The 27,646-nt window shown below is 35.7% G+C and overlaps 1 protein-coding gene across 1 annotated transcript in view; it reads right to left on the reverse strand.

Annotated features, from left to right (window-relative positions):
• Positions 1-27,646, reverse strand: part of ME1 (malic enzyme 1) — a 201,644-nt gene that overhangs the window by 143,248 nt on the left and 30,750 nt on the right. The window contains exon 3 of the mRNA XM_034991102.1: positions 25,748-25,897. Within this exon, the coding sequence (XP_034846993.1) occupies positions 25,748-25,897 (150 nt within the window). The remainder of the gene's footprint in view (positions 1-25,747; positions 25,898-27,646) is intronic.

A 27,646-nucleotide genomic window follows, 5' to 3' on the forward strand; every position in this document is an offset into this window, starting at 1 on the left:
AGAAAGAAAGAAAGAAAGAAAGAAAGAAAGAAAGAAAGAAAGAAAGAGAGAGAGAGAAAGAAAGAAAGAAATGAAGGAAGGAAGGAAGAGAGAGAGAGAGAAAGGGAGGGAGGGAAAGAGAAACAAACTAGCAACTCCGTTTCCAGTCTCCTAGAACACTTGCTCTTAAAGCCCTAAGACTGACAGATGCGGCGGCGGCGAAGTATTTGTACAAGGAGAACAAAATACATGAATAGTTTTAAGGGAATCAATTTCCAGATATTTACCTTCTATTTCTCTGTTTCCTAAAATTGATCTACTACGACCTGGTGTGGTTCTCTAAAGACTAATCCCCTCGTGCAGATTATCCACTCTTTCTCTCCTTTTATACCAGACCTTCTATTTTATAAAAGAAAGACATCAAATTACCTATCCTGAATTTTACCAAAATGCACTGTCCCAAGGTAGAAAACTTTTGGGATTCTATTGGATCTGGTAAGGCTTCCCTTGCCCTGTCTTTCACATAATGCTGTTACAAGTAAAGTGTGGCACTAGAATGAGGGTATTTTGGCTCATAATTCAGACAAGGTATAGAGTGAATCAGTGAGAGCTGGCCTCAGTCTTGAACGACACACCAACAAAAGGCAAAAGAACCACACGCTGAAAATGCATTTTCTTCCTCTCATCTATTTAATGAGAAGTATACCTTTTCAGTTACTCTCAATAGTTAGGATATGTCTACTAGAAAGAAAGAAATCTTCAAACAGCTGGAAGCAGTAAATGGTTATTGATATTGATTAAGTATACACTGAATATTTCCCCAAATTACTAAATATTTCTGGATATGCTGGATATCTTTTAATAAAGTATTATATAATTTTATCAAAGTTATAATCTATTCCAATTACAGTTAATCCTATTATTGTACTTTATAAAACAGATATTTTCTACTCTTTGTCTCAAGGGTAAAATTATTATCCACCAAATCAATTCATTTTTAGCAATATGTATTCTTATCTTTCACTAAATATAGAAAGTTTGATCATTATGTCTGACAAAATTAATGATTATTTACATATATTTCTTACCTAATTATTTCTAAAAGCTCAACACCAGAATTTAATACATGCATACATACATTCTTACCCAAGTAATATCATGCTTTCTTTCATACTCCTTACTTCATAAAAACTTATAATTTCAGGTATATATTATATTCCTGTATAATAAATGAATGGGATACCAGTATCTTGTTTTATAGTTTATCTTTTAAATGGATAAATCAATTTAATTATCTGTACCATTTTAATCTTGACATAAGGACTTTCATTAATCACCATCTATAAATTATTTCTCATTTTTTTTATAATATGCAAAAAAAGAAATATTAACACATGTTTTGAACTGGCAAGTCTTTGGATGAAAGACTTGATAAAAAGGACTATTTAGGCCAATAAGGGTATATGGCAAGTACTTTACGTGAATGAGCTAAATCTGCAACTTCCAGGTTGTGACAAAAGCATAAGATAAAGATATTTTCTATTTAAAAAGTCTGTACTGTAAAAGATGTATTGAAATTAATGTTTCAATTTTCCCAACACTTTCTGAGTATATCAGGCTAAACAAAATGCTGATGAAAGTAAAAAATATTAGTGGCTATTTGGTAATATATAATATATATAATAAGTCTTGGCAAAGACTCTTGGATACTTCTCAGAAATTAAAAAAACTGTGACTCTCAACTGGGTAACAAAGCATTTTGCAATTCAGGTGGTTTCTAATTCTTTGCTTTCAACATTTTTGAAGGACGAAGTAACTGAGTTGTCATTTGGCAAATCATTCAAAATAAATGTTCATGATTTATCTCTATATGATTTTTGGCACATAACTTGGAAAGAGTTCAAAGAATTAAGTGATATTACTACAAAAAAATTCTCTCCAGTCCCATTTGTTTATTTGCATGAATAAGGTTTTATAGCACATACATGTGTAAATTTAAGAAATAGGAGTAAAACTGATCCTAAGAATTATCTTCTACCCATAACTAACATATGTCTAGACATACATGAACCAGGAGGAGGAAAAAAAAATCCCCATTTCATTAAATGATTTATTCCCAATAAAATCGGTTTTATGTTAATAATCAAAATTTAATACACATATCTATTGTTAAATCACCTGTATGCCAGTTATAATCTTAACAAATTTTTAACACTTGGAACCTTAATTACAGAGAATAAAAATTAAATTAATGTCACCTCATACACATGGTTTTGTTGCACAGAAGTATAATGCTTGATCAATAAAAGTCTTTCAAGAATTAAAATGTAGATTACTACAAAATCATCAATAGGAGTGGAATGAAAATATAACTACAAGGAGATAAATGAATATTACAATATTTCTGTAAAAAAGCATTTGTTTTTATATATTTTAAATAGATAATGGAATATATAAGACTGTATTCCTTTGGATATATTTAAATGAAAAATAACAGTTTTATTTTTATTTGTCAATAATCGAAATATGCTAGAAACTACATTCCTTGCAACTATTCAAAGTTATGATATAAGTTTTCAGATGTCAAGTTAAGAAGCGCAAGGGGTAAAATTTTTCAAAATTCTCTTAACGGGTCTGCAAGCAAAATAGTAAGATGATCACTGACACACAGTAATTCAGTGCTGTTGGGAATTTTCACAGATGTTGACAGAGATCCCACCTTAGTTCCCTAAAAGTTCAGTGTTAAGTAACATTTATTCCTGAATATGACCGGCAACAGAATTGATCAAAATTCTTAAACAAATCAGTTGAGTGGCAAACCAAGAAAATGTACTTTGATAGGGATTAACAATGACTTAGAATCCAAGAAATAGAGTTTTCACTGTTTTTAAGATGAAACATATGAATTTTGAAAGTCATTTTTTATTATTTCTAGATTGTTCTTATTAAGGATTTATGTTTCCCATATATTGTGAATAGCTGCAGAATCCTCCCAATGATGCAGTTATACACTGGCCCACCTATAATATGACCTGAAGTATCAGGAAAAAAATTAAGTTTCTGTCAAGCATGCCCCTTCAGAAAAGGAAAGAAAATCATTTGGCATTGGTGAAATTACCACAGTTACTCTCAAGCATGCTTGAGAAATTTTAAATTTATACTAATATTTGGCAGTATATTGGTAATCAAAAGAATTTAATCTTTTAAGCTCCCCAATATATAACAAATTTAAAAGGGAGAGGGAACAGGTTGATGAAGAATTATTTGAAAGAAAAATGTAGGAAGCCTTTGGGATCTCAGCCATCAGGCTCTCTCAAGACCTTGCTAATTAACTATGTCACATGTTCATAGCTGGGAAAACAAAGAGACTGGTGCTTAGAACACATTAAAACAAAGGCTAGAATGATGGTTTTCATTTCTGGTCTTTTGTTTTTCATTTTACACTAACAGAAAACAGAAACAACAAATTGATCAGTGTTTTCACTAAATTAATAAAGGTTTGAGGCAGTAACCAATCCAAGTTATAGATTCAGGAAAACCATGAACTCCTTTAGAAAAGGGACAGTGAGCACAGAGTCCAAGAGACTGGCAAGCTTTAGTCTGTTTTCCCTGAGCTGCAAGAAACCACTCACCCTGGAGGAGAGAGAAGATGTGAAATCCTAATAAGATGCCTTTAAAAAAAATTTTTTTTAATAGAGGACGTGGGCTTTTCACTTGGGGGCTAATGATTGTCTAAAACCTGGGTTTGCAAGACATACTCATTAAAGAGAACATAATGAGGGGAAGGGGAGACAGGAAAAAGAAAATGGTCTAGAAAAACCTACTGCAATTGAGTGCAAAATATAGCCAAAGGCCAAGTGTGAAAAGGGAGTTAGTTTCTCAAGTCTAATTAAAGGAAGTATACCATGGCATCTGGGAAGAGGGGAAAAAGCATTTCTTCAATTCTGAGAGGAATTTATCAAAATGGTCTTTATATAAAGGACATTGAACAATATGTTCAACATTGTTTCCATCAGAAGTTTTACTAAAAAGATATAGAAGAATCTTCTCTATTTGGCATTTCTTTCTCATATGGACCCTAATAAAAATACAATATAATGTTATGAATGCCTTCAAATCAGGTTGAATAAATCAAAAATACACTTCACTGAGAAGTTTGCTGTATTGTTAAAATATCAAACCAGGAGGTATATTCTCTACCTGGTAATTATTTATCTACTGATTGGGGGCATACGAGTAGAGGGAAGGCTTTATACAAATTCAAGGTGGCAGTTAGCAGATACTTGGACAACGGAAATCCTTCACATAAAAAGTTTCTTGTGGGGGAGCACCTGGGTGGTTCAGTCAGTTAAGCATCTGCCTTCAGCTCAGGTCATGATCCCAAAGTCCTGAGATCAAGTCCCGTGTCAGGCTCCTTGCTCAGCGGCGAGCATGCTTCTCCCTCTTCTTCTCCCTCTCCTCACCATTCGTGCTCTCTGTCTCTCTCTCTCAAATAAATAAATAAATAAAATCAATATAAATAAATCAAATAAAATCTTTTTTAAAAAGTTTCTTTTAGGGCGCCTGGGTGGCTCAGTTGGTTGGGCGACTGCCTTCGGCTCAGGTCATGATCCTGGAGTCCTGGGATCGAGTCCCGCATCGGGCTCCCTGCTCGGCCGGGAGTCTGCTTCTCCCTCTGACCCTCCTCCCTCTCATGCTCTCTGTCTCTCATTCTCTCTGTCTCAAATAAATAAATAAAATCTTTTAAAAAAAAAAGTTTCTTTTAAGTAGCTTTTAATACATAAATGAGACTTCCAGCAACATATTCATCTGTTTTCCAACCACAAGGAATTCTTCCCACCATAGTCATTGGTGGTTTTCTCTGGGTAAGGAGTGAAAAAGATTGTGCTCTGAGATTGTTTTGTATTTTTTATTTTTAGAGGAATGTATGTCATTCCAAATAAAAGAAGAAAGCTGTTCTATATATATACTCTTTGGTATTGCTCATGTTAGTGAGTTACATACTTTAAAATACACACAGTGTTCAAATTACTTCCTTTCTTATGTTACTAATAAAATGAATTTTATTAGTACATTTCACATTATTTAGTGAACTTTGTGCTCTATTTGCTACATGAGAAATAATGGAGAGTAATAAAAGAAAAAGAAACCACATTGACACATCCAAAACTTTAACAGTCACATGTTAGGAATGTCTTATAAGTGCAAAATAATAAATTAGAAGCTAAATTTGGTAGAGAAACAATCTTTGCAAAAAGAAGTATGTGACATCAGTATCTCATGTATCTTACTGGAAAAATTAGTGAGCTCACCTTAAGTTAAAAAAAGAGAACTCTTAAATATTAAATAGATTTTTTCTGGGTGAGGACTTCCTTGAAAAACTTTATATACTATCAATAATTGCTTAGACTTAACACTTTCCATCTGTTTTCAGAAATATTTGTATTTCCTTGGGTGTACCCCTAATGTAGTATAACTGATTATGAGTCTGAATAACAGACAAACTTCCTTTGTGCTCTATGAATACTCATAAAATCATGTTCTTGGTAATTTTTTTTATAAGCCTTTACTTGCTAGTGTCTTAGAAATATCTTCCTTAATTATATTTATAATACATAACTTGTATTTGCATATAGTTATTTTGAAATCTTCTAATCCTAAAAATAATTTGGGTTGATGATTCACATGATACCCATACTTTTCTATTCTTACATTTATCTAAATACACTTTATAATGGAACTAGATATATTCCATTTATAGCTATTGTAGTCAGTGTTAAACTAAGTTTCAATACTTAGAAAAAGAAATTTTGCCTCAGAAGATACTTGAGAACTATAGATACATCTGAACTTCAGATAAATCAGTTTTTAATCTCTGCTATACACTTCCTGTCAAAATAGGTTTTAAAAAGATCATCTTATTTAAATATAATCACAATATTCATTTTACAAATGAGGAAACTACAGATTAAGGAGTTTATGTTACAGACCCAAGATCACATAGTTAATAAAAAGCAATAAAGAGATTTACACCAAGCCTCTTCAGATCCAAACCACACTATAGGCTGGGTATATTTATTCACTCTCTTGCCCATTTATGCACTCAACAAAAACTGTGCTAAGTTCTGCTAGGTTCTGGGATAGAGGTAAAGGGTATAGTTGCTACCCTTAAGAAAAAAATGGTCAAAAGACAGATAAACAGAAAAGAGTCAGTTGCTATATGTCAGTGTGAAAGTCCCCACCCAGGGGCTTGGGAGATACTTGACTTGAGGTGGGGAGCTGTGTGTGAAGGACAGGAAAGGGGCAACAATGAAGACAGAGAGGTAGGCAAAGGAACCAGATTACAAAAACCCTTGAAAGCCATGCTAAGGAGTTTGGATTTTATGGTAGTAAAAATGGGGAGTCATTCAATGAGTTTAGTCAAGAAAGTGACATAATTAGACATCCCTTTTTGAAAACTCACTCTGAGAAGAGCCTCATCTAAAGGAGTGGCAAGGGGCGCCTGGGTGGCTCAGCCGTTAAGCATCTGCCTTCGGCTCTGGTCATGATCCCAGGGTCCTGGGATCGAGCCCCACATCGGGCTCCTTGCTCCACGGGAAGCCTGCTTCTCCCCCTCCCTCTCCCCCTGCTTGTGTTCCTGCTCTCGCTGTCTCTCTCTCTGTCAAATAAATAAATAAATAAAATCTTTTAAAAATAAATAAATAAATAAAAATAAAGGAGTGGCAATAGGATTGAATGGACAAGAGAGATTCGGCAGATAATTAAGAGGTAAAACTGGCAAGGCTCAAAAAGGGAAAGGAAAAGGAAAAACTCCTGACTATCTCTGAGGTGTCTGGTTTAGGTGACTGAGTGGGTGGTGTTGCAACTTACAACGTTAAGAAATGCAGGGACTAGGACGTTAAGCTAAGGAGTAACAGGACCAAGAAGAAAACGTTAGAGAGCCCTGACATTTTAGTGGGTGGAATGGATCACTGCACTTAGCTGTACAGATGAAGAAGGAAATATATTAAAGAGGGGAAATGTATTAGGTTTAGATCATGGAAATAAAATGTTATGCCAATGAATTCATAGGGGACATGGGAAAGAATATACGAGATAAGAAGGATAAAGCTGCAGAGTGTTTACATTCTTACAACCACAAGAGTGAGATGAGCCAAGAACACAGCTGGAGTTAAACACTGTGGAGTAGAAGGGCCAGCTGAGACTGAACCGTGCAGGCAGGGTTATAGAACTCCACCCCCACATTAGTAATATTTTAATTTAAAAAATAGGTACACAGAAATGCAATGAATAGTGTTTTATGGCAGTATAAAACACGGTCTAATTATTCTTCCTTGGGGGAAAAGGGTTGGTTCAGGATGGATTTGTGCAGTGGCCAAAGGACAAGATCATAAGAGTACTGACTTGGGGAGTAAATGAAATGAACTGTACTAGGCCTGCATGCTTGAGAAATTCTTATGTACAGCAGATCTTCTTATCTCCTGCTAATGTTTTTAGGGGCAGTTAAATACGCTATGTGTTATATATCCACACCACCTCACCTACTTACAGCCATCACTGCAGGACTAAGGGACTTGCTTAATTTCCTTGCTCCATATCTAAGAGGATCAAGGCCACTCAAAGCGATGAGGATTGATGGAAGGAGAGCTAATATCACAACAGTCTTTTTATTGGTCTTCCTATTTCCATTGTAGCCCTTCATTTTTAATCATTTATCCACACAGCAGCGGATAATCTTTTAAACCTTTAATAGAATGCTATTATTCCTCTGCTGCAAATACTTCAATGGCTTCCCAAATGGATGAAGAATAACAATGAAACTCTACCATGCCCCATGAGGCCCTGCAAGGGACTCCTGCCTTATTTGAACCTCATCTCCAACCACCCTCTTCACTTTCAGACCTTTTGAACATGCTACTTCCTCAGCCTCAAATGCTTGCTTTCTTCCTGGTTTTCACAAGCCAACGCCTTACCCTTCAGGTGTCAGCTTACATACTGTCTCTTCAAACACATCCCTGAATACACCATGAAAGGAAATCCCCTTGTTATTCTTTATCACTGCCTTCTGTTCATATCCTTCATAATATAAGCTGTTTGCATGTATTTCTTTGTTCACTTGAATATTACCTGTAAGTTTCATAAAGGCAGGAAATATATCTTTTATTTATCTGTACTCCCATTAGTAAAGTGTCTGGCATACAGTGCACACGCTCTACATTTCTGTCAAAGAAAGGAAGGAGAGGAGAAACAACGAGCACAGAGAATCAGCAAAAAGATTTTGAAAAGGTGGCAGAGTTGGGGAAGAAAACATAGCAAGAACCTTTTGGAAGAACTGAGTGATCAACATTGTTATTTGGCAATTTCTAAAACTAGGTTTAAATCTTAAATTACTGTCATTAATTCAATTAGTACTAGAAACTTTTTATTTTTTTTTAATGTTTTATTTATTTATTCATGAAAGTCAGAGAGAGAGAGAGAGAGAGAGAGGCAGAAGCAGAGGGAGAAGCAGGCTCCCCGCGGAGCAGGGAGCCCGATGCGGGACTCGATCCCAGGACCCTGGGATCATGACCCGAGCCGAAGTCAGATGCCTAACCATCTGAGCCACCCAGGCGCCCCAGTGCTAGAAACTTTTTAAAGAAAAACCATATTTCAACAATATTAATATGAACTATCTATTAGGATTAAACTCTTCTAGAAAGCAAAATATGAAATTCTTTGCATGTAAATACTATCGTATTTGGGAGAATAATCTTAATTAACAAACATAATATATAATTTTAGCTTCTGAAAATCACAACACATATTAGTCAATGAGGAAAAGTCTAAGAAACTACATGATTAGAGTGCAGCTTCTCTAAACAGCTCAGACCCCAGGTAGAAAAACAGAAAATCAGAGATAAAAAAGACCCAACACTGGTCTGAGAGGATGTGATGGTTAATTTTCTATGTCAGTTTGGTTAAGCATGGCATCCAGAAATTTGGTCAAACACTACTCTATATGTTTCTGTGAAGGTAATTTGTGTGTGTGCGTGTGTGTGTGTGTATGAAGGTGATTTGTAAGTGAGATTAACATTTAAGTCAGTAGACTTTGAGTAAAGTAGATTACCCTCCATATGGATAGGCCTCATCCAATAGGTTGAAGGCTTTATCAGAAAAGACTGACTCCTCTCAAGGAAGAGGGAATTCTTCCAGGAGACTACTTTCGGATTTGACTGCAGCATCAGCTCTTCCTTGGGTCTCCAGCCTGTCAGCCTACCCTGCAGATTTTGGACTTGCCAGCCCCCACAATTGTGTGAGCCAATTCCTTAAATAAATCTCTAGAGACACACACACACACACAAACACACACACACACACTGATCCCCTTCCTCTGGAAAGCTCTAATACAGAGGTCTAAAAGGTAGAAAACATAAATTCAAGTCCCAGCTCTGGTACTTACAACCAGGGTGATCACTGAGTTTCCTTGGAATGATTGTTTTCAATTACAAAATGAGTGGATTAAAAAAAATCAACAATTACCAAACGTTAATGACTCCACCTCCGTATACCACAACTCAACCACTGTTTCCAAATAAACATGAAATGAAAATGTACATAAAAATAATTTTAGGTAAGCTATTATTCATTTATTCATTTTAAAATTAGTACGAGCATACCAATTAAGTAGAAATTAATAGATGTTGTTCTGATAGTTAAAATCCAAAGTACTTTCCATGGTAGAAAATACTGGAAAGAATCCTAAGGTAACACTGAATTCAACAGACAGATGGCATTTATTTGGCACACTGTCAATAAAAATTAACTTCTTCCATGAAAGAAATAATATACTTACAACATTTTCAGCTTTTAAAATAAATTACCTCAAAAAAAATAAATTACCTCATTTCATAGTGAAAATGTTTTACTTCACAAGGTAACACTATTTTTGTAAAATATGATAGCCTCTAAATTATTATAAATGTCATTCATTCAGCCATGAGACAATCATATTAAGACTAGGACTTATATTGGTAAATGAGAAAGTTCTTAGAAAAAAGTGGAATTCAATAACTTTCATAGGTAATTAAATAATTTGGAATTCTATCAAATATTTTATAAATTTTACTACAGTGGATGTAAAATATATATATGGAGCTAAAACTGGTGATTTCAATTATGCCTTTAAATAGTTACATACATTTTTTAAAGATTTATTTATTTGAGAGAGAGAGAGCACAAGTGGGAGGGGCAGAGGGAAAGGGAGAGAGAATCTCAAGCAGACTCCACACTGAGCACGTAGCCAGATGTGGGGTGGATCTCACGACCCTGAGATCACAACCTGAGCCAAAACCAAGAGTTGGATGCTCCACCTACTGTGCCACCCAGGCACCCCTAAATACTTGTATTTTATACTATAAAATTACCTAGGCATATAATAGCCAACATTTTTAAAGGTATATAAAAGAATTCTTAAATGATAATTATAGATTATTTTGTCAAGAAAACTGATGAAAACAAATCTTCAAATTTCAGAAGCATACCTTAGAGGCACATAGGAAATTTTGGAAAGGGTAATACAAGCAAATTCTAACCAGGCATTTTCTCTTCAACTACTGATTTGGGCAGAGGGAGCCAGTAGGGGAAGGAGAAACATTGCCTTAAAGAAAATTCTTCCTAATAATGTCTTTACTTAAGCTAAACTGCAACTAAGTTTAAAAATATATATAAAAATACAAGAGTTTAAAAGAATATACAGAAAAACAAATAATCTGAAAAAAAACTACAGAAAAGATTAGATCAGAAGGATCTAAAATCAAGTAAGAAAATGTCAACACTAAACTTTTTATCCATTCAAACTAGAGAAATCTTGAAACCAAAACATTGTAGCCAGGATACAGCTGTGTAAACTGACACGTAGTTTGTGTGTTTGGGGGAGGGAGTAGGAATTTTGATGAGCTGTGTCATCAAATCACTCTAAATCTGTTTAAAATCTTTTTTATTTGAAAATATATTACTTTTAATAATTCCTAAAATTGTGATTAAAGTCGTCACTAAAAAACTTTCTGAATTAGAAAGCAGGGTTATTTGAATGAGGTGTCAGTTAGTTGTCAGATGTTCCAAATACCTGGAATTATTCATCTGTAGGCTGCTTTTATAAACACACTGAATTTTCTAGTTAAAAGTAACCTTAGAATTCAGCTAGTTTATAATCAACTCAATGCAAGAATCTCTTTTATAATGTATATCACCAATAGGTTATCCAAACCATGTGAACATTTCCAATGAGGGAGAGTGAGGAAGTCTATTCCAATGTCAGAGAGTTCAATTACCAGAAAATCTTCCTTTACACTGAAATTAAATCTATACCCTCTGTAATAATGTCCATCCTCTGATTTCAGCTCTGCACTTGGAGGCTATATCACGCAAGTTTATACACTTTTTTCCCACATGAAAATCTTTCAAATAACTGAAGACTTAGCTATATCCCTTTCAAGTCTTGTCTTTTAGGCTAACTACTTCTATTTCCTCCAACCCTTTCTCATATAGCAAGTTTTCAACAACCGTCACTGCTTTGGTCACTCTTCTCGGTTTGCCAACAAACCTGAAAAGTATGGCATCCAAAACTAAACACAATATTCCAGATGTGATCTGGGTATGTGATGAACTACTGCCTCCATGTGAAAAAAAAAATCTTTATTCTTAGTAATAAAGATGGGGATTTATAACCCCTCTTAAAAATACATTATGATGCCCTAATTAATATGTTTTCATAAACACTACTGGAGATAAAACTTGGCAATTTTTCTTAATTCTTTGTATGTTGTGTGGAAATTTAAATCAAAACACCTGGATGTACCACAAAGATTATAGCAGTTATTTCTGGATCCTAAACTTACATTTCCACTCAAGTTTTCCACACTTAAAGTCTCTACATGAATACAGTGACTTGATGAACTGTTACTTTACACTTCCAAGGGTTTTACAGTAAAAGATAAGTTTCACTGCCTTGCTAAGGAGATTTATGTGTCTATGCATACACTCAATCTTTAGATCTTGATATGAGGAATTAATGTTTGAATCATGCCTACATTCTTTCCATTTTCCAAATTTTTCCTAATTATGGCAATACTTAGGAAAGAAGAAAGTTCGGAATTTTAAACTACTTCTGGGCACACACTGAATTTCCAGTACTAGTAGATATAGGATATTCTACCTCACTCCTATTTAGCACAGTCACATATAAATTTTCATAAATATAGCATTTAGTATGCTCAGAAAAAAGAAGTTAACTTGAATTACTAGTTCTAGAAATCATCATCTACATCTCCATAATAAATGAAAAACAACTTTTTGCAAATAATTATCTCTAAGAAATCACTGAAGTAACAGGTAAGAGACTTGAACTAGTCCAGACATTCCACCTAACTTGTTTCATATCTTTGGGGAAAAAAAATTTCTAACACATAGTGCTTTTTCTCATGCTTTACAGATGAGTAGATGCAAATACTGGGCCTATCAATTAATATAAGAATATTTTGAAGTAAGTATAAATCAAGATCAAAGGCTTATTACTGTAGGTAAATGGTAAAAAGTTTAACATCTAACATTAAAACGATCACTTTTCTAGAAGCATTAAAAAATTACTCTCTTAAACATCAATTATTTGAATTTCTAGAAATATAGAAAATTCTAATACAGTGAAAAATAAAAATTACAAATTAAACCAGAACTTGAAGCCAAAAATATTCCCCGGCTCTCAAAAGTCTCCTAAATATTTCTAAAGGGTCTTAAGTGGCTTAATTAAAGAAAGCCAAATCCAATCAAGAACAGTCCTATCCAGGACTACCCAGAATGGTAGGACCGGCTCTTACTCGTTCCCAGAAACTCCTTTATCCCTGAGAGTGAGGTGATAGAGGAGAGCAGGAGAGAGCTATTAAATCTCTGGAAGCTAGATCACTTGACTGTTTACATCACAATGGTCCTGTAACAACTAAACAGCATTAAACCATTGAAAGATGCCACAACCTTCCTTCAAGGGTTCAACATTTTCTTTACAGCAATTAAAACTATGAACCCACGTCTCTTTTCCACAAGCAACTTAAACTCTATTTATAATTAATTGCTAAGGTATTGAAGTACTTATAGCTTAGTAGAGTGAAATTCCCATCACACACCTGTATAGTACATCATAAAAATAGATTATGTTTAAAACCAGGTAGATTTAACATGAGAAAATTTAAAAACAAGAACAATATGAAAGCATCCATTCTAAACTGTTCACTAATAGTCATTATAGTTATAATCTGCACTATATAATGAAAATATTATTGAGTTAAAGGGGTGTTTAGCCTTGGCTAGGTTTCTTTTTATATTGATTCCTTTTAAACTGCTTTTCTTACTGCTGTTTCACAGACCAAATGTCAAAAGCAACACTCCACCATATAAGACTACAAAATTTGCTGAACTTCTGGCACATCTGCAGAAACTGTGTTTCCATAGAGTAAATAATCTCCATTTCTTTTTTTTTTCCAATCAGTTGCTTATTTATTTATTTATTTAGTAGGCTCCAGGCCCAGTGCAGAACCCAGCATGGGGCTTGAACTCACAACCTTGAGATTAAGAGTCAGACGCTTAACTGACTGAACCACCCAGGCGCCCTTTACTTATTTATTTTTTAAGTAATCTCTACACCCAAAGTGGGGCTCAAACCCACGACCCTGAGATCCAGAGTCAGATGTTCTACTGACTAAGCCAGGTGCCCCAGCAACCTCCATTTCTAATCATGGTCTAATCATGGTACAGTTATGACTGTTTCTATATCACTAGGTATTCATCCTCATACAAAATTCCACTTGGGGTAATAAAAGATTAGTCCTCACAATTTAAATAACAAACACTCTAAGTCCTTTTTGGAATTCTGAAAGAAATATGTATACAAATAAACTATAAATGTAGAAAAACTATTTTAGTATTTTGTTTTGGTTTATCTCAACATTTACTTTTATTCATTTCTCTAAGAATTTTTTGAAAAAATTAAACAAAAAATAGAACATCTTATTGACTGACTCTCTGACCATTAGTCTTGTTGATAATCTTAGTCATTGTCAAAATCAAAACAGATACCATTTATGTAGCATACGTAATGCGTGAGTTTAAATATAAGGAGCTTCAAATATATTATCTACTAAGTCCCAGGTCCATATATTTAATTGCTTACCAGACTCCCCGACTTGGAAGTCGCACAGACATTTAAAACTCAACATGTCCTGGGGTGCCTGGGTGGCTCAGTCGTTTAAGCCTTTGGCTCAGGTCATGATCTCAGGGTCCTGCAATCAAGTTGAGCCCTGCATGGGGCTCCCTGCTCAGCAGGGAGTCTGTTTCTCCCTCTCCTTTGGCCCCTCCCCACTGCTCATGCTCTCTCGCGCGCGCGCGCGCAAATAAATAAAATCTAAAAAAAAAAAGAAAAAACAAAAACCCTCAACTATCCTGAAAAGAACTTTCTATCTCCCTTATAAACATATTCCATTATTCTGAGACTCAGTGAATGATACCATCGTCCATTTGGTCATCAAGAAACCTGGGAGTTATAACAATACCAGTTGTAACAACTACTACTTGGAAACACCTACTTTGTGCCAAGAATTACGCAAGGTATATTATCTATATTAAATCTAATGCCACCCTCCAAAAACTTGCAAAATAGGTATTATTCTAAGAAATCTTATAGTAAAGAATCCTGTTTAATTTCAGTTAATTCAACTTTTCTTCAATTAATTTTAGCACTGAATGTTTTTTTCACCTTAACTTCTGGCAAACCAATTAACAGTACTAATTGGATCAAACTTTGGAAACGCCTTTTTAAAAAAAAAATCATCAAACTGTTTTATTAGCTCATTCTTTTTGCCGAAGTCATATTAGTGATCTACTCAATCAACATGAGTAATTGAAAGGAGGATAGTATGAGTTTAAAGTTGTATTTTCTGGGGCGCCTGGGTGGCTCAGTTGGTTAAGCATCTGCCTTCAGCTCAGGTCATGATCCCAGGATGCTGGGATTAAGTCAGGCTTCCTGCTCAGTGGGGAGCCTGCTTCTCCCTCTGTCTGCCACTCCCCCTGCTTGTTCTTTTTCTCTCTCTCTCTTGCTCTATCTCAAATAAATAAATAAAATCTTTAAAATAAAAAATAACAAAAATAAAATTGTATTTTCTATCTGTAATCAAAATTTTACTTCCTCATAGTCTGATTCTTTGGTATGAGTCCAATTTTTTCAGATCAATTATTTATGAAAATTTACCTTTTAGAATAATATGCTTAAATAGTAGGAGAAATAAAGAACATACCAGTACTTCATGTTTTTTTATATGAGTGGACAGAGTTAGTATTAAGTTACTCTTTCTATGAGGTAGCAGGTAACATATACTAATTCAGCACTAACCAGGCACTAAGCTTAAAAGCATGGGAAATACAGGAATAATTTAAAAATATAATCCCTTTTCTCTAGATGCTTATAATCTAGTTGGGACTAAATAAAGAGTAAAATGCCAACAAGAGAGACCAAAAGGAGAAAAAACAAAAAACTGAGCTCACAGAGCAGATTGTTATTGCCAAACATGGGGGATGGGAAGTAGGTGAAATGGGTGAAGAGGTTGAAAGGTACAAATTTCCAGTTAGAAAATAAATAAGTCATGGGGATATAATGTACAGCATGGTGACTACAGTTAATAATACTGCATATAATAAATAATGCTGCATATAATAAAAATGTACATTTGAAAGTTGGTAAGAGAGTAGATCTTAAAAGTTCTCATCACAAGAAAAATAATTTCTTGTCACCATGTATGGTGACAGATATAACAAGACTTATTGTGGTGATCATTTCACAATACACAAATACCAAATCATTTTGTTGTGCACCTGAAACTAGTATGTTATATGTCAATTATACCAAGTAAAAAAATTTAAAAATAAAATAAAAACAGACCAAGAATACTTTGACAGAGCATTAGAAATACCAAAAATAGCAACATGATTAATTGCCAAAGGCATGGTAAAATGATATGTAGCTAATCAGAGCTTATAAAAGAGAGACGTTTCTTGGAAAATGCAGTGTAAAATATAACAGGTAGAAATATTTCCAAAGAAATTACATAAATCTGCTTTAGTTGTCCTTTATGTATACCTGCATTATCAATTTGCACAAAATGTTTCTTTAAAAAAAAGTTTTACAGAATACAAGTAATTTAAGTAACACAGTAAGCTCAGCATTCTGCAAAAATACAAGAAGAATCACCTCTAGCTCCAAAAATCACACCTCTATCTACAAATTAGCCACAGTTAGGTGTGCTGACACAAGCATATTGCACTAGCAAATACTGGAAGTTCTGCAAGAATTAAAATGTTATGGGTACATGAGAACAAGATAATCCAAACAAACTCAACATTCTTAAAAATCATTATCTGCAACATCTTGAAAAACCCAGAGTATCTATGGCAAAGAAAAAAGAAATTCCACACAAGACCAATAAATGAATACTCCAGCATCAAACCTTAGGGGAAAAAAAAAATGCTGGAAGAGTTATCCATATAAGAATTTATTTTTGGATACCTAGTCAGATTTTAATGCCATATTCAAAATGAAAAATATATATCTAGCCATAGAAAAATATCATATTGAGACAGGGAAACTAAAAGACCCCATGAAAAACTGCTTTATTCACTCTTTTTCCTGCTTCCACTCTTGCTGGGACCTACACCGCACCCCTCTTACACACACGGTATAGAACACAGAATAGATGTCCTACTCATAAAGGTCAAGGATTTAATGATTTCTTTGGAGTCCTCAAGCACAACAGATAACATCGAAGGAGTCACTTGGACAGGGTCATCATGAACATTTTCTAAGACCACAGACTCCACAAGACCCCTGGCTGAAGAGCAAAAGTGACTTACGGAGAATGCCTAAATCCTATTCTTGGTTCCAGGATTACCGAGAAGACATGTGCACCAGACCACTATCCTCAATAAAAATCCCAGGCCCCAAGCAAAGACAAGACTTACTCTTCCTTCCTTTCTCAGTCTCTCAGACACTCTGTCAGTATCAACATTCTCTCTATACCTTTAATAAATTCTGCTCTCACCTCCTCTTGGCTCAAGTTTGATTTTTATCCTGCATGAGGTCAAGGACCCTCTTGGTTGGGCCTGTGAGAACCTCCCTCTGGGTCCTTGGAAACAGCCAGACTGCATCAATATCACGAAGATATATTAAAAAGTATGAGATCAAAAGATATACCTCTTAGGGGAGGAGCAAAATGGTGGAGGAGTAGGAGACCTACATTTCGTCTGGTCCCAGATATTCAGCTAGATATCAAACCATTCTGAACACCTACAAACTCAACAGGAGATCAAAGAAAATAGCAGCAATTCTACGGACAGAAAAGCAACCACTTTCTGGAAGGTAGGACGTGCGGAGAAGTGAATCCAAGGTGATAATATGGAAGATAGACCATGGAGGGAGGGAGCCTCCTCAGCCAACTACCAGCAAGTGACAGAGCAGCAGAGCATAAAATCGGAACTTTTACAAGTCTGTTCCACTGAGGGACGTCGCTCCAGTGGCTAAGCAGGGGGTGGAACCCTTGCTGGGACAGTGTGGTCTCAGGACCCTCAGGGGCACAGGAAGACCAGGGGTGACTGAGTGTGGCAGAGCTCCCAGGTATGGGAGCGGGGAAGCTGGCTGCAAAGACACAGCCAAGGAGTGGGCTCTCAGCTTGGGGTTGCCATAAACTGTGATCCGTGAACAGTAGGGCCACTATGCTTCCAGCAGGGACGCAACAAGTGGCAGACAGGGGGAAACTCTCCTTCCTCCCCTCAGGAGGAGCAGCGCGGGAGCGCACTGCAGGAATCTGCTGGGTTTGGAGACTCCACATGGGGTCGTGCACCAGAGACAGAAACACTCAGTCACAGGCCGGGTGAGCATGGAGTGCAGCCAGAGACCAGGGAGATAGGAGTGATTGACTGCTGTTCTCTGGGGGCTCACTGAGGAGCGGGGCCCCCATTCTGGGTTCCTCTGGGGCCAGAGACTGGGAGGCCGCCATTTTCACTCTCGTCCTCCAAAGCTATACGGAAAGCTTACAGGGAACAAAAGCTACCGAGAGCAAACCGGAGCAAATTACTTAGCCTGGCCCCGGCAAGGGTAGGGCAATTCTGCCTCAGGCAAAGACATCTGAGAATCACTGCAACAGTCCTGTCCCCCAGAAGATCAGCAAGAACATCCAGTCAAGACCAAGTGTAACGAGCAATGAAAACTGCAAAACTCCAGCGCTAGGAGAATACACAGAATTCATGGCTTCTACAAGTAATATTGAAAGGGGTCCTATAAGCAAAGAGAGAGCCTAAAAGTAATATAGACCAGAAAGGAACACAGACAATATACAGTAACAGTCACCTTACAGGCAATACAATGGCACTAAATTCATATCTTTCAATAGTTACCCTGACTGTAAAAGGGCTGAATGCCCCAATCAAAAGACACAGGGTATCAGATTGGATGAATAAAACAAGATCCATCAATATGCTGTCTGCAAGAGACTCATTTTAGACCCAAAGACACCCCCAGATTGAAAGTGAGGGGAAAACCATTTACCATGCTAATGGACACCAAAAGAAAGCTGAGGTGGCAATCCTTATATCAGAAAAATTAGATTTTAAACCAAAGACTGTAATAAGAGATGAGGAAGAACACTATATCCTACTTAAAGGGTCTATCCAACAAGAAGATCTAACAATTGTAAATATTTATGCCACTAACATGGGAGCAGCCAATTATATAGGCCAATTAATAACAAAAGCAAAGAAACACATCGACAACAATACAATAATAGTAGGGGACTTTAACACTACCCTCACTGAAATGGACAGATCATCTAAGCAAAAGATCAACAAGGAAATAAAGGCTTTAAATGATACACTGGCCAGATGGGACTTCACAGATATATTCAGAACATTCCATCCCAAAGCAACAGAATACACATTCTTCTCTAATGCCCATGGAACATTCTCCAGAATAGATCACATCCTGGGTCACAAATCAGGTCTCAACTGGTACCAAAAGATTGGGATCATTCCCTGCATATTTTTGGACCACAATGCTCTGAAACTAGAACTCAAATACAAGAGGAAAGCTGGAAAGAACTCAAATACATGGAGGCTAAAGAGCATCCTACTGAAGAATGAATGGGTCAACCAGGAAATTAAAGAAGTATTTAAAAAATTCATGGAAACAAATGAAAATGAAAACACAACTGTACAAAATCTTTGGGATGCAGCAAAGGCAGTCCTGAGAGGAAAGTATATAGCAATACAAGCCTTTCTCAAGAAACAAGAAAGGTCTCAAATACATAACCTAACCCTACACCTAAAGGAGCTGGAGAAAGAACAGCAAATAAAGCCTAAACCCAGCAGGAGAGAGAAATAATAAAGATCTGAGCAGAAATCAATGAAATAGAAACCAAAAGAACAGTAGAACAGAGCAACAAAACTAGGAGCTGGTTCTGTGAAAGAATTAATAAGATTGATAAACCCCTGAACAGACTTACCAAAAAGAAAAGAGAAAGGACCCAAATAAATAAAATCATGAATGAAAGAGGAGAGATCACAACCAACACCAAATAAATACAAACAATTATAAGAACATATTATGAACAACTCTATGCCAGCAAATTAGATAATCGGGAAGAAATGGATGCATTCCTAGAAATGTATAAACTACCAAAACTGAACCAGGAAGAAATAGAAAACCTGAACAGACCCATAACCAGTAAGGAAATTGAAGCAGTGATCAAAAATCTCCCAGCAAACAAGAGCCCAGGGCCAGATGGTTTCCCAGGGGAATTCTACCAAACATTTCAAGAAGAATTAATACCTATTCTTCTGAAACTGTTCCAAAAAATAGAAATGGAAGGAAAACTTCCAAACTCATTTTATGAGGCCAGCATTACCTTGATCCCAAAACCAGACAAAGAACCCATCAAAAAAGAGAATTACAGACCAATAACCCTGATGAACATGGATGCAAAAATTCTCACCAAAATACTAGCCAACAGGATCCAACAGTACCTTGAAAGGATTATTCACCACAACCAAGTGGGATTTATTCCTGGGCTGCAAGGTTGGTTCAACATTTGCAAATCAATCAATGTGATACATTAATAAAAGAAAGAACAAGAACCATATGATCCTCTCAATAGATGCAGAAAAAGCATTTGACAAAGTACAGCATCCTTTCTTGATTAAAACTCTTCACAGTGTAGGGATAGAGGGTACATACCTCAATATCATAAAAGCCATCTATGAAAAACCCACAGCAAGTATCATTCTCAGTGGGGATGTCCACTATCACCACTGCTGTTCAACATCGTATTAGAAGTCCTAGCCTCAGCAATCAGACAAAAAAAGAAATAAAAGGCATCCGAATCAGAAAGAAGTCAAACTCTCACCCTGATATATGATACTTTATGTGGAAAACCCAAAAGACTCCACCCCAAAACTGCTAGAACTCATACAGGAATTCAGTAAAGTGGCAGGATATAAAATCAATGCACAGAAATCAGTGGCATTCCTATACACTAACAACAAGACAGAAGAAATAGAAATTAAGGAGTCAATCCCATTTACAATTGCACCCCAAACCATAAGATACCTAGGAATAAATCTAACCAAAGAAACAAAGAAACTGTACTCAGAAAACTATAAAATACTCCTGAAAGAAACTGAGAGGGGCGCCTGGGTGGCTCAGTCCTTAAGCGTCTGCCTTCAGCTCGGGTCGTGATCCCAGGGTCCTGGGATCGAGCCCCGCATGGGCTCCCTGCTCCGCGGAAAGCCTGCTTCTCCCTCTCCCACTCCCCCTGCTGTGTTCCTTCTCTCGCTGTGTCTCTCTCTGTCAAATAAATAAATAAAATATAAAAAAAAAAAAAAAGAAACTGAGGAAGACACAAAGAAATGGAAAAACGTTTCATGCTCATGGATTGGAAGAACAAATATTGTGAAAATGTCTATAATACCTAGAGCAATCTACACATTTTTAATGCAATCCCTATCAAAATACCATCAACCTTTTTCAAAGAAATGGAACAAATAATCCTAAAATTTGTATGGAACCAGAAAAGACCCCGCATAGCCAGAGGAATGTTGAAAAAGAAAAGTAAAGCTGTTGGCATCACAATTCCGGACTTCAAGCTCTATTACAAAGCTGTCATCATCAAGACAGCATGGTACTGGCACAAAAACAGACACATAGATCAATGGAACAGAATAGAGAGCCCAGAAATGGACCCTCAACTCTATGGTCAACTAATCTTTGACAAAGCAGGAAAGAATGTCCAAAGAAAAAAGACAGTCTCTTCAACAAATGGTGTTGGGAAAATTGGACAGCCACATGCAGAAGAATGAAACTGGACCATTTCCTTACACCACACACAAAAATAGACTCAAAATGGATGAAAGACCCAAATGTGAGATAGAAACCCATCAAAATCCTTGAGAAGAACACAGGCAGCAACCTCTTTGACCTCAGCCGCAGCAACTTCTTCCTAGAAACAGCGCCAAAGGCAAGGGAAGCAAGGGCAAAAATGAACTATTGGGGCTTCATCAAGATAAAAAGCTTTTACACAGCAAAGGATACAGTCAACAAAACCAAAAGACAACCGATAGAATGGGAGAAGATATTTGCAAATGACATATCAGATAAAGGGCTAGTATCCAACATCTATAAAGAACTTATCAAACTCAACACCCAAAGAACAAATAATCCAATCAAGAAATAGGCAGAAGACATGAACAGACATTTCTGCAAAGAACACATCCAAAAGGCCAACAGAAAGTGCTCAGCATCACTTGGCATTAGGGAAATACAAATCAAAACTCAATGTGATACCACCTCATACCATTTAGTCTGAATGGCTAAAATTAACAAGTCAGGAAATGACAGATGTTGGCGAGGATGTGGAGAAAGGGGAACCCTCCTACACTGTTGGTGGGAATGCAAGCTGGTGCAGCCACTCTGGAAAACAGTATGGAGGTTCCTCAAAAAGTTGAAAATAGAGCTATCCTACACCCAGCAATTGCACTACTGGGTATTTACCCCGAAGATACAAATGTAGTGATCCAAAGAGGCACATGCACCCCAATGTTTACAGCAGCAATGTCCACAATAGCAAAACTGTGGAAAGAGCCAAGATGTCCATCGACAGATGAATGGATAAAGAAGATGTGGTATATATATATATATATATATATATATATATACATACAATGGAATATTATGCAGCCATCAAAAAATTGAAATCTTGCCATTTGCAAAGACGTGGATGGAACTAGAGGGTATTATGCTTAGCGAAATAAGTCAATCAGAGGAAGACAATTATCATATGATCTCACTGATCTGAGGAATTTGAGAAACAAGACAGAGAATCATAGTGGAAGGGAGGGAAAAATGAAACAAGATGAAACCAGAGAGGGAGACAAACCATAAGAGACTCGTAATCTCAGAAAACAAACTGAGGGTTGCTGGAGTGGAGGGGGGTGAGAGGGATGGGTGGCTGGGTGATGGACACTGGGGAGGGTATGTGCTATGGTGAGCACTGTGAATTGTGTAAGACTGATGAATCACAGACCTGTACCCCTGAAACAAATAATACATTATGTGTTAATAAAAAAAAATAAAAATAAACACACATACACACACACCCACAAAGATATATCTCTTTGCAACTGTATTAAGCTCAGTACTTGGACTATTATCCCCTAATTTTCGCTTATTATGTTCCTAATTGCTATCATCAAATACACAAAGTAAATGTAACAAGGGGTATAATCCTCCTGTTCATTTTCTGAATGTCTTAGAATACTTGCTGTTGCAGTAGGAAAGATTTAATAGACATCTGCCAATTTTGGCTTTAAAAAATAGTGTACATGCTAACTAAGGTCTGAAGATCCATCATTATTCAAACAGAATCTCAATTTCCTTTCCAATTAAATACAATGTCTAAATATATATGCCACATAACACATTTTTAAATAGGTTCCTTTTTTTATAGTCATGGGAGAAGCCAGGAGAATTATTCCATTAAATAATTTCAAAATCATCAGAAGTCTAGCATGATATACACATTAAAAATCAACATGACAAAAAAACTGCCATAAAGAAATCATATAGAAATAATTTTAGGAACTTTACTTTTTCTGTCAGTAAAGCATTTCTTTACCTAAATTTCAAATACTGTGGAAAAGCTGAACGAATAAGATGAATATCTCCACCTACATTCAACATTTGTGAGCATTTTGCTACAAATGCTATGCTACCTCTTCCCTTTCCCTTTATGTATCAATTTAGTTTTTACAAATCCCCATGTAATCAAATACATTAACACTTTTAAAGAAAAACAGATGACACTGAGTCAGATAAATACTATAAATATCTGTATATAAATTCAGTTCCACTTGCCACCAAATGGGTTCAGACAGATCAAGTTTGTCCCAAAGGAGAATTTTAATATTTAAATTTTAAATATGTAGATAAAGGATGGTGGGCTGTAGTTTAATCCCATGTTACAGAGGAAACTGAAGCATAAAAACGGTCAATAATTTATTAAAGACTCAAACAAGTAGCAAAATGAAGTACATGAAAACAGGCAATCTACTCCAGAGGCCATACTTCTAACCACTGCTCCAGGGAGCCTCCAATCCAACAGGAAATCCTCATGATTTTTTTTATTTATCCAGAATAATTCCATTATCCCTAATTACAATGCTGCCCTAATCTGAAACACCATCCTCTCTCACTGGGTTTACTGCACTAGCCGGCTAACTAGCTATCTTATTCTTCTATCCATTTAACTAATAGTAAAAGCCAATGTTCTCTAACCTACAAGAAACTCCAGGTTCTGTACCTTCTCATTTATTTTCCATCAGTGACCTCCCCCACTCCTCTCCCCTCTCTCACACTGCCAGCACACTGGCTTCTATGTTGCTTCTCATCCCCAGGCATGTTCCCCTTTAGGGCCTTGGCACTGACCAGTCCTCCTGCCTTGCACATGGTTCCTTTTGTATCTACCTGACCACCCCCTCACTCCTGTACTAGCATTTTCTGCCCACTTTATTTAAAATTGCAACTGCCCCCCACAAAGAAATTGACTCTCCAAATCGCTCTTTCCTGCTCTAGTTTTTCTTTCTAACACTTTTTACCCTCAAACATTCTAGACAATTATTTATCTCCCTATCTCTTCTGCTCTTAGATTTTACATGTACCCTAAGCCCTTAAAAAATCATCTAGTGCATAGTAAATGTTCAAAAAATAATTGCTGCTATTAAGACATCTATGTCAACCCAAATACTTTGAGCTACACTCTTCTACATCTATAGTTGTTAGCATTTCTCAGGATCTCACAAAAAATTAGAATTTCAAAAAATATGCTTAAATTACATTTTAAAACAGCCAAGTGTTATACACTCATCCTTTTTACTAAGATTCTTTATGTAGAAATATACTTTATAAACATGGAGATGTTCATGATGTCACTCAGAGAAGACAGGGAAGGAAGAGCTTATATAGTATGATCCCTTGTATAAGGAAACAGTATGTATTTGTATTTACGGGTTTTCTGGTATGATGACATTAGGTATTCTTAAAGCATTTCTCCCTTCTGTATATTCGTATTTTCTCATTTTTTCAATAATGAATATGTATTATTTGTATGATTAACAAATAAATATACTATGCTCCCCAAAATTATCTTCACAATACAATTACCAACTAAATTGTAACTCTTGCTCTATGAATAAAATATTTATTCACTGTTAATAAAACTGTTTTATAAATGCAATATAGATACGTGCTTTTAATGTTATTAAGACACCACCTACAGATATTTATCTAATTATTTTCTTTATAAGAGGGATGATGCGGATAATTCTTTTGTTTATACAGAGTAATGTGGCACAAATGTGCTAAATATTACCAATATATCAATATATCTATAGGAAATCCACATATTCAATCTAACTTTCAAATATTACCTTTGAAATACTCTTCTCAAATACTCTTTTCAAATACTCTTACTTTGAAAACTAAGTACTTTTAATAGGCTTTTATATTTGCAGTATAAATTTATAAACATTTTTTTTATCTTTAAATTCAGAACTGTAATGTAAATATACTCAACTTGAGCTTTTCTTGTTGCTGTGAAAAGTATTAATATTTATTTCAATTATTCCCTGTTTCAAAAGTATTTAAAGTAATGTAATTAATAAAGTAAAGCTATGGATTTAGAAAAACTGTATTCTATATTTTACACATCTTTAAAGGCTACTACTATTTCGCTTAAGGAAAATCAACAAAAAAGCTACTTTAATGCCAACTCTTAATTTAGAAAATATATTCATTTTCAGAAAAATTTGGAATCCTTGCTTTAACTTCTAAAATGTATACATAATAGTGTTAATTAACATCTCAAAGAAAAGCTTAATTATGATTAATTACTTTCTTTCCAAACAAAACACAAGCTCACTTACTGTCTATAAAAGGAAACCTAAATAGGTTTGTAATACTTTTCCATGATCTTAAATCTAGAAAGAAAATATATTTTTTAGTGTTTACATAATTTATATCTGAAGTTCTTTTAAATGAGATTTGATTTAGGTTTTTCCAAACTTAAATACCATTCAACAATTTTTTTAATAACTGCAAAAACTTTACAAAAAAATAAATACACAAGGGTATTTAAAATCAAAGTTTACATACCTTGGCTTCCGAAATGCTAAACTATATTGCTGGCAAGCCAGACCCACAGTGGGAGTGTAAACAATAGGCATGAATTTCTCAATGTCAGACATTAGCACACTATAAAAGAGCTTTTCGTTTCTGTCTTGAAGATCCATTAAGAGAAGATACCTGTGGAAATTGGACATAATGAGATCTATATTCCAACAAGTTATGAAACAGCTGCTTAGAAATATAAACGTTTTTCAACAAAGTATTTTTTATGTCACGTAGAAGACATCTGATCAAAAAAGACTTTAGAAATATTCTTAAACACCTCAAAGAATGAACCATAAACCTGAGCAGTTGTCGTTCAAACGTTAAAATCATTGCTGAAACAGCACAGTTTTATTTAATACCTGGAAAGACTTTATCCCTTTTTTAAAATAAAAATACCACTATAGATATAATTTAAACATTAACTTAACTAAGTAAATAGACTTCATCCTGTAACTTGTAGTACTGAATAACGAAGGGAAATGACAAGTAGAAAATAAGGAATTTAGCACCAACCCTAAAAATTACTAAGGTAGGCAAGTTCAAGAGACTTATTGTTTGTATCAAATGGCCTTTTTCCTTCTAGAGGCATTTCTAACCCAGAGTTCTCTTTCTAAACATCAACCTTATCATGTTACCTGTAACCTTCGATAATTCATAGAATAAAACCCAAACTGCTCAGTACTTAAAATAGTCTTGCAAAATTGTACTTAATCTTACCAGCATTTTTAAGTTGATTTCCATTCCCTGGAATAGTTGAAAATGCACGGAATTTGGAGTCAGAGATCCAAGGATTCTAATGTTTGGCAAATAGATGGGTTATAGCAAACCCTGTAACATCTGGGAAGATGATGACTTTCAGGCATGCTAAAACTGATTTAGTAATGTGGAAATCATCATTGCTAAATCAATAATCAATTCTCAGACCTCATCTTATTTTACCTGCGAAAACATCTGACACAGGTGCCCTTCCTTAGAGCTCAATACCCTCTTTTTCCAGGCCATCATATTTTTCTTGGTTTTCCTGTCTCACTGGTCATTCCTTTCCTGTTTCTTTGTTGCTTCCTCCTCTTCTCTGAAAGCTCTCTAACACCCATATCTAATATGTTAGGAAATTAGGTTGGCTTTACCTTTAACATATATCCAAAATCTATACACCTTCATTACTACCATCCTGGGTCTAATCTCTTACCTGAATTGTGATAGTCTCCTAAATATTCTTCCAGCCTATATTCTATTCTCAACATTGCAGACAGTCTTTTTGAAATATAGGTCAGATCATGCTGATCTGTTCAAAACCCTGACTGGCTCCCATCTCACCCAGAATAAGACCAAAGTCCTTTAGTGGCCTTCAAAGCCACTCACAATCTGTCCTCCACTAACTTGCTAACTTCCCCTCCCAACCTACCATTTTCCCCTAGCTCATTCTGCTGCAGACACAGGTCTCTGCTGACCCTTGAACATACTGGCTGAAGAACACTATTCCTCAGATTTCCTCATGTAGTTAATTACCTCACTGCCTTTGATAACTCGCTCATGAATCACCTTCTCAATGAAGTCTATCCCGACTGATATAACAATAATAACTACACAAACTGACCATCCTAACCCCCAGCATTCTCAGCTCCTCCTACCCTACTTTTTTTCATCAGCACCCGTCAATTTCTAGCATATTAATTTATTATTTTACTATTTAGTATCTAATAATTTTAAAAAATAATTTACCTAAGTTCCCTGAGGGCAGAGATCATCGTCGATAATCCCAATATCTCAAAGAACACCTGACACTCAGTTGATGCTCAATAAATATTTGAGGAATAGACTGTGGTAAAAACATGAATGTGACCAGCTCTTACGAGGCAGAGGTAAATGGCCCAGAAAAAG

This window comes from Mirounga leonina, unplaced genomic scaffold (genome assembly GCF_011800145.1).
Source record: "Mirounga leonina isolate KUSES-001 unplaced genomic scaffold, KU_Mleo_1.0 Mir_53, whole genome shotgun sequence".
In the NCBI taxonomy this organism is placed as follows: Eukaryota; Metazoa; Chordata; class Mammalia; order Carnivora; family Phocidae; genus Mirounga; species Mirounga leonina.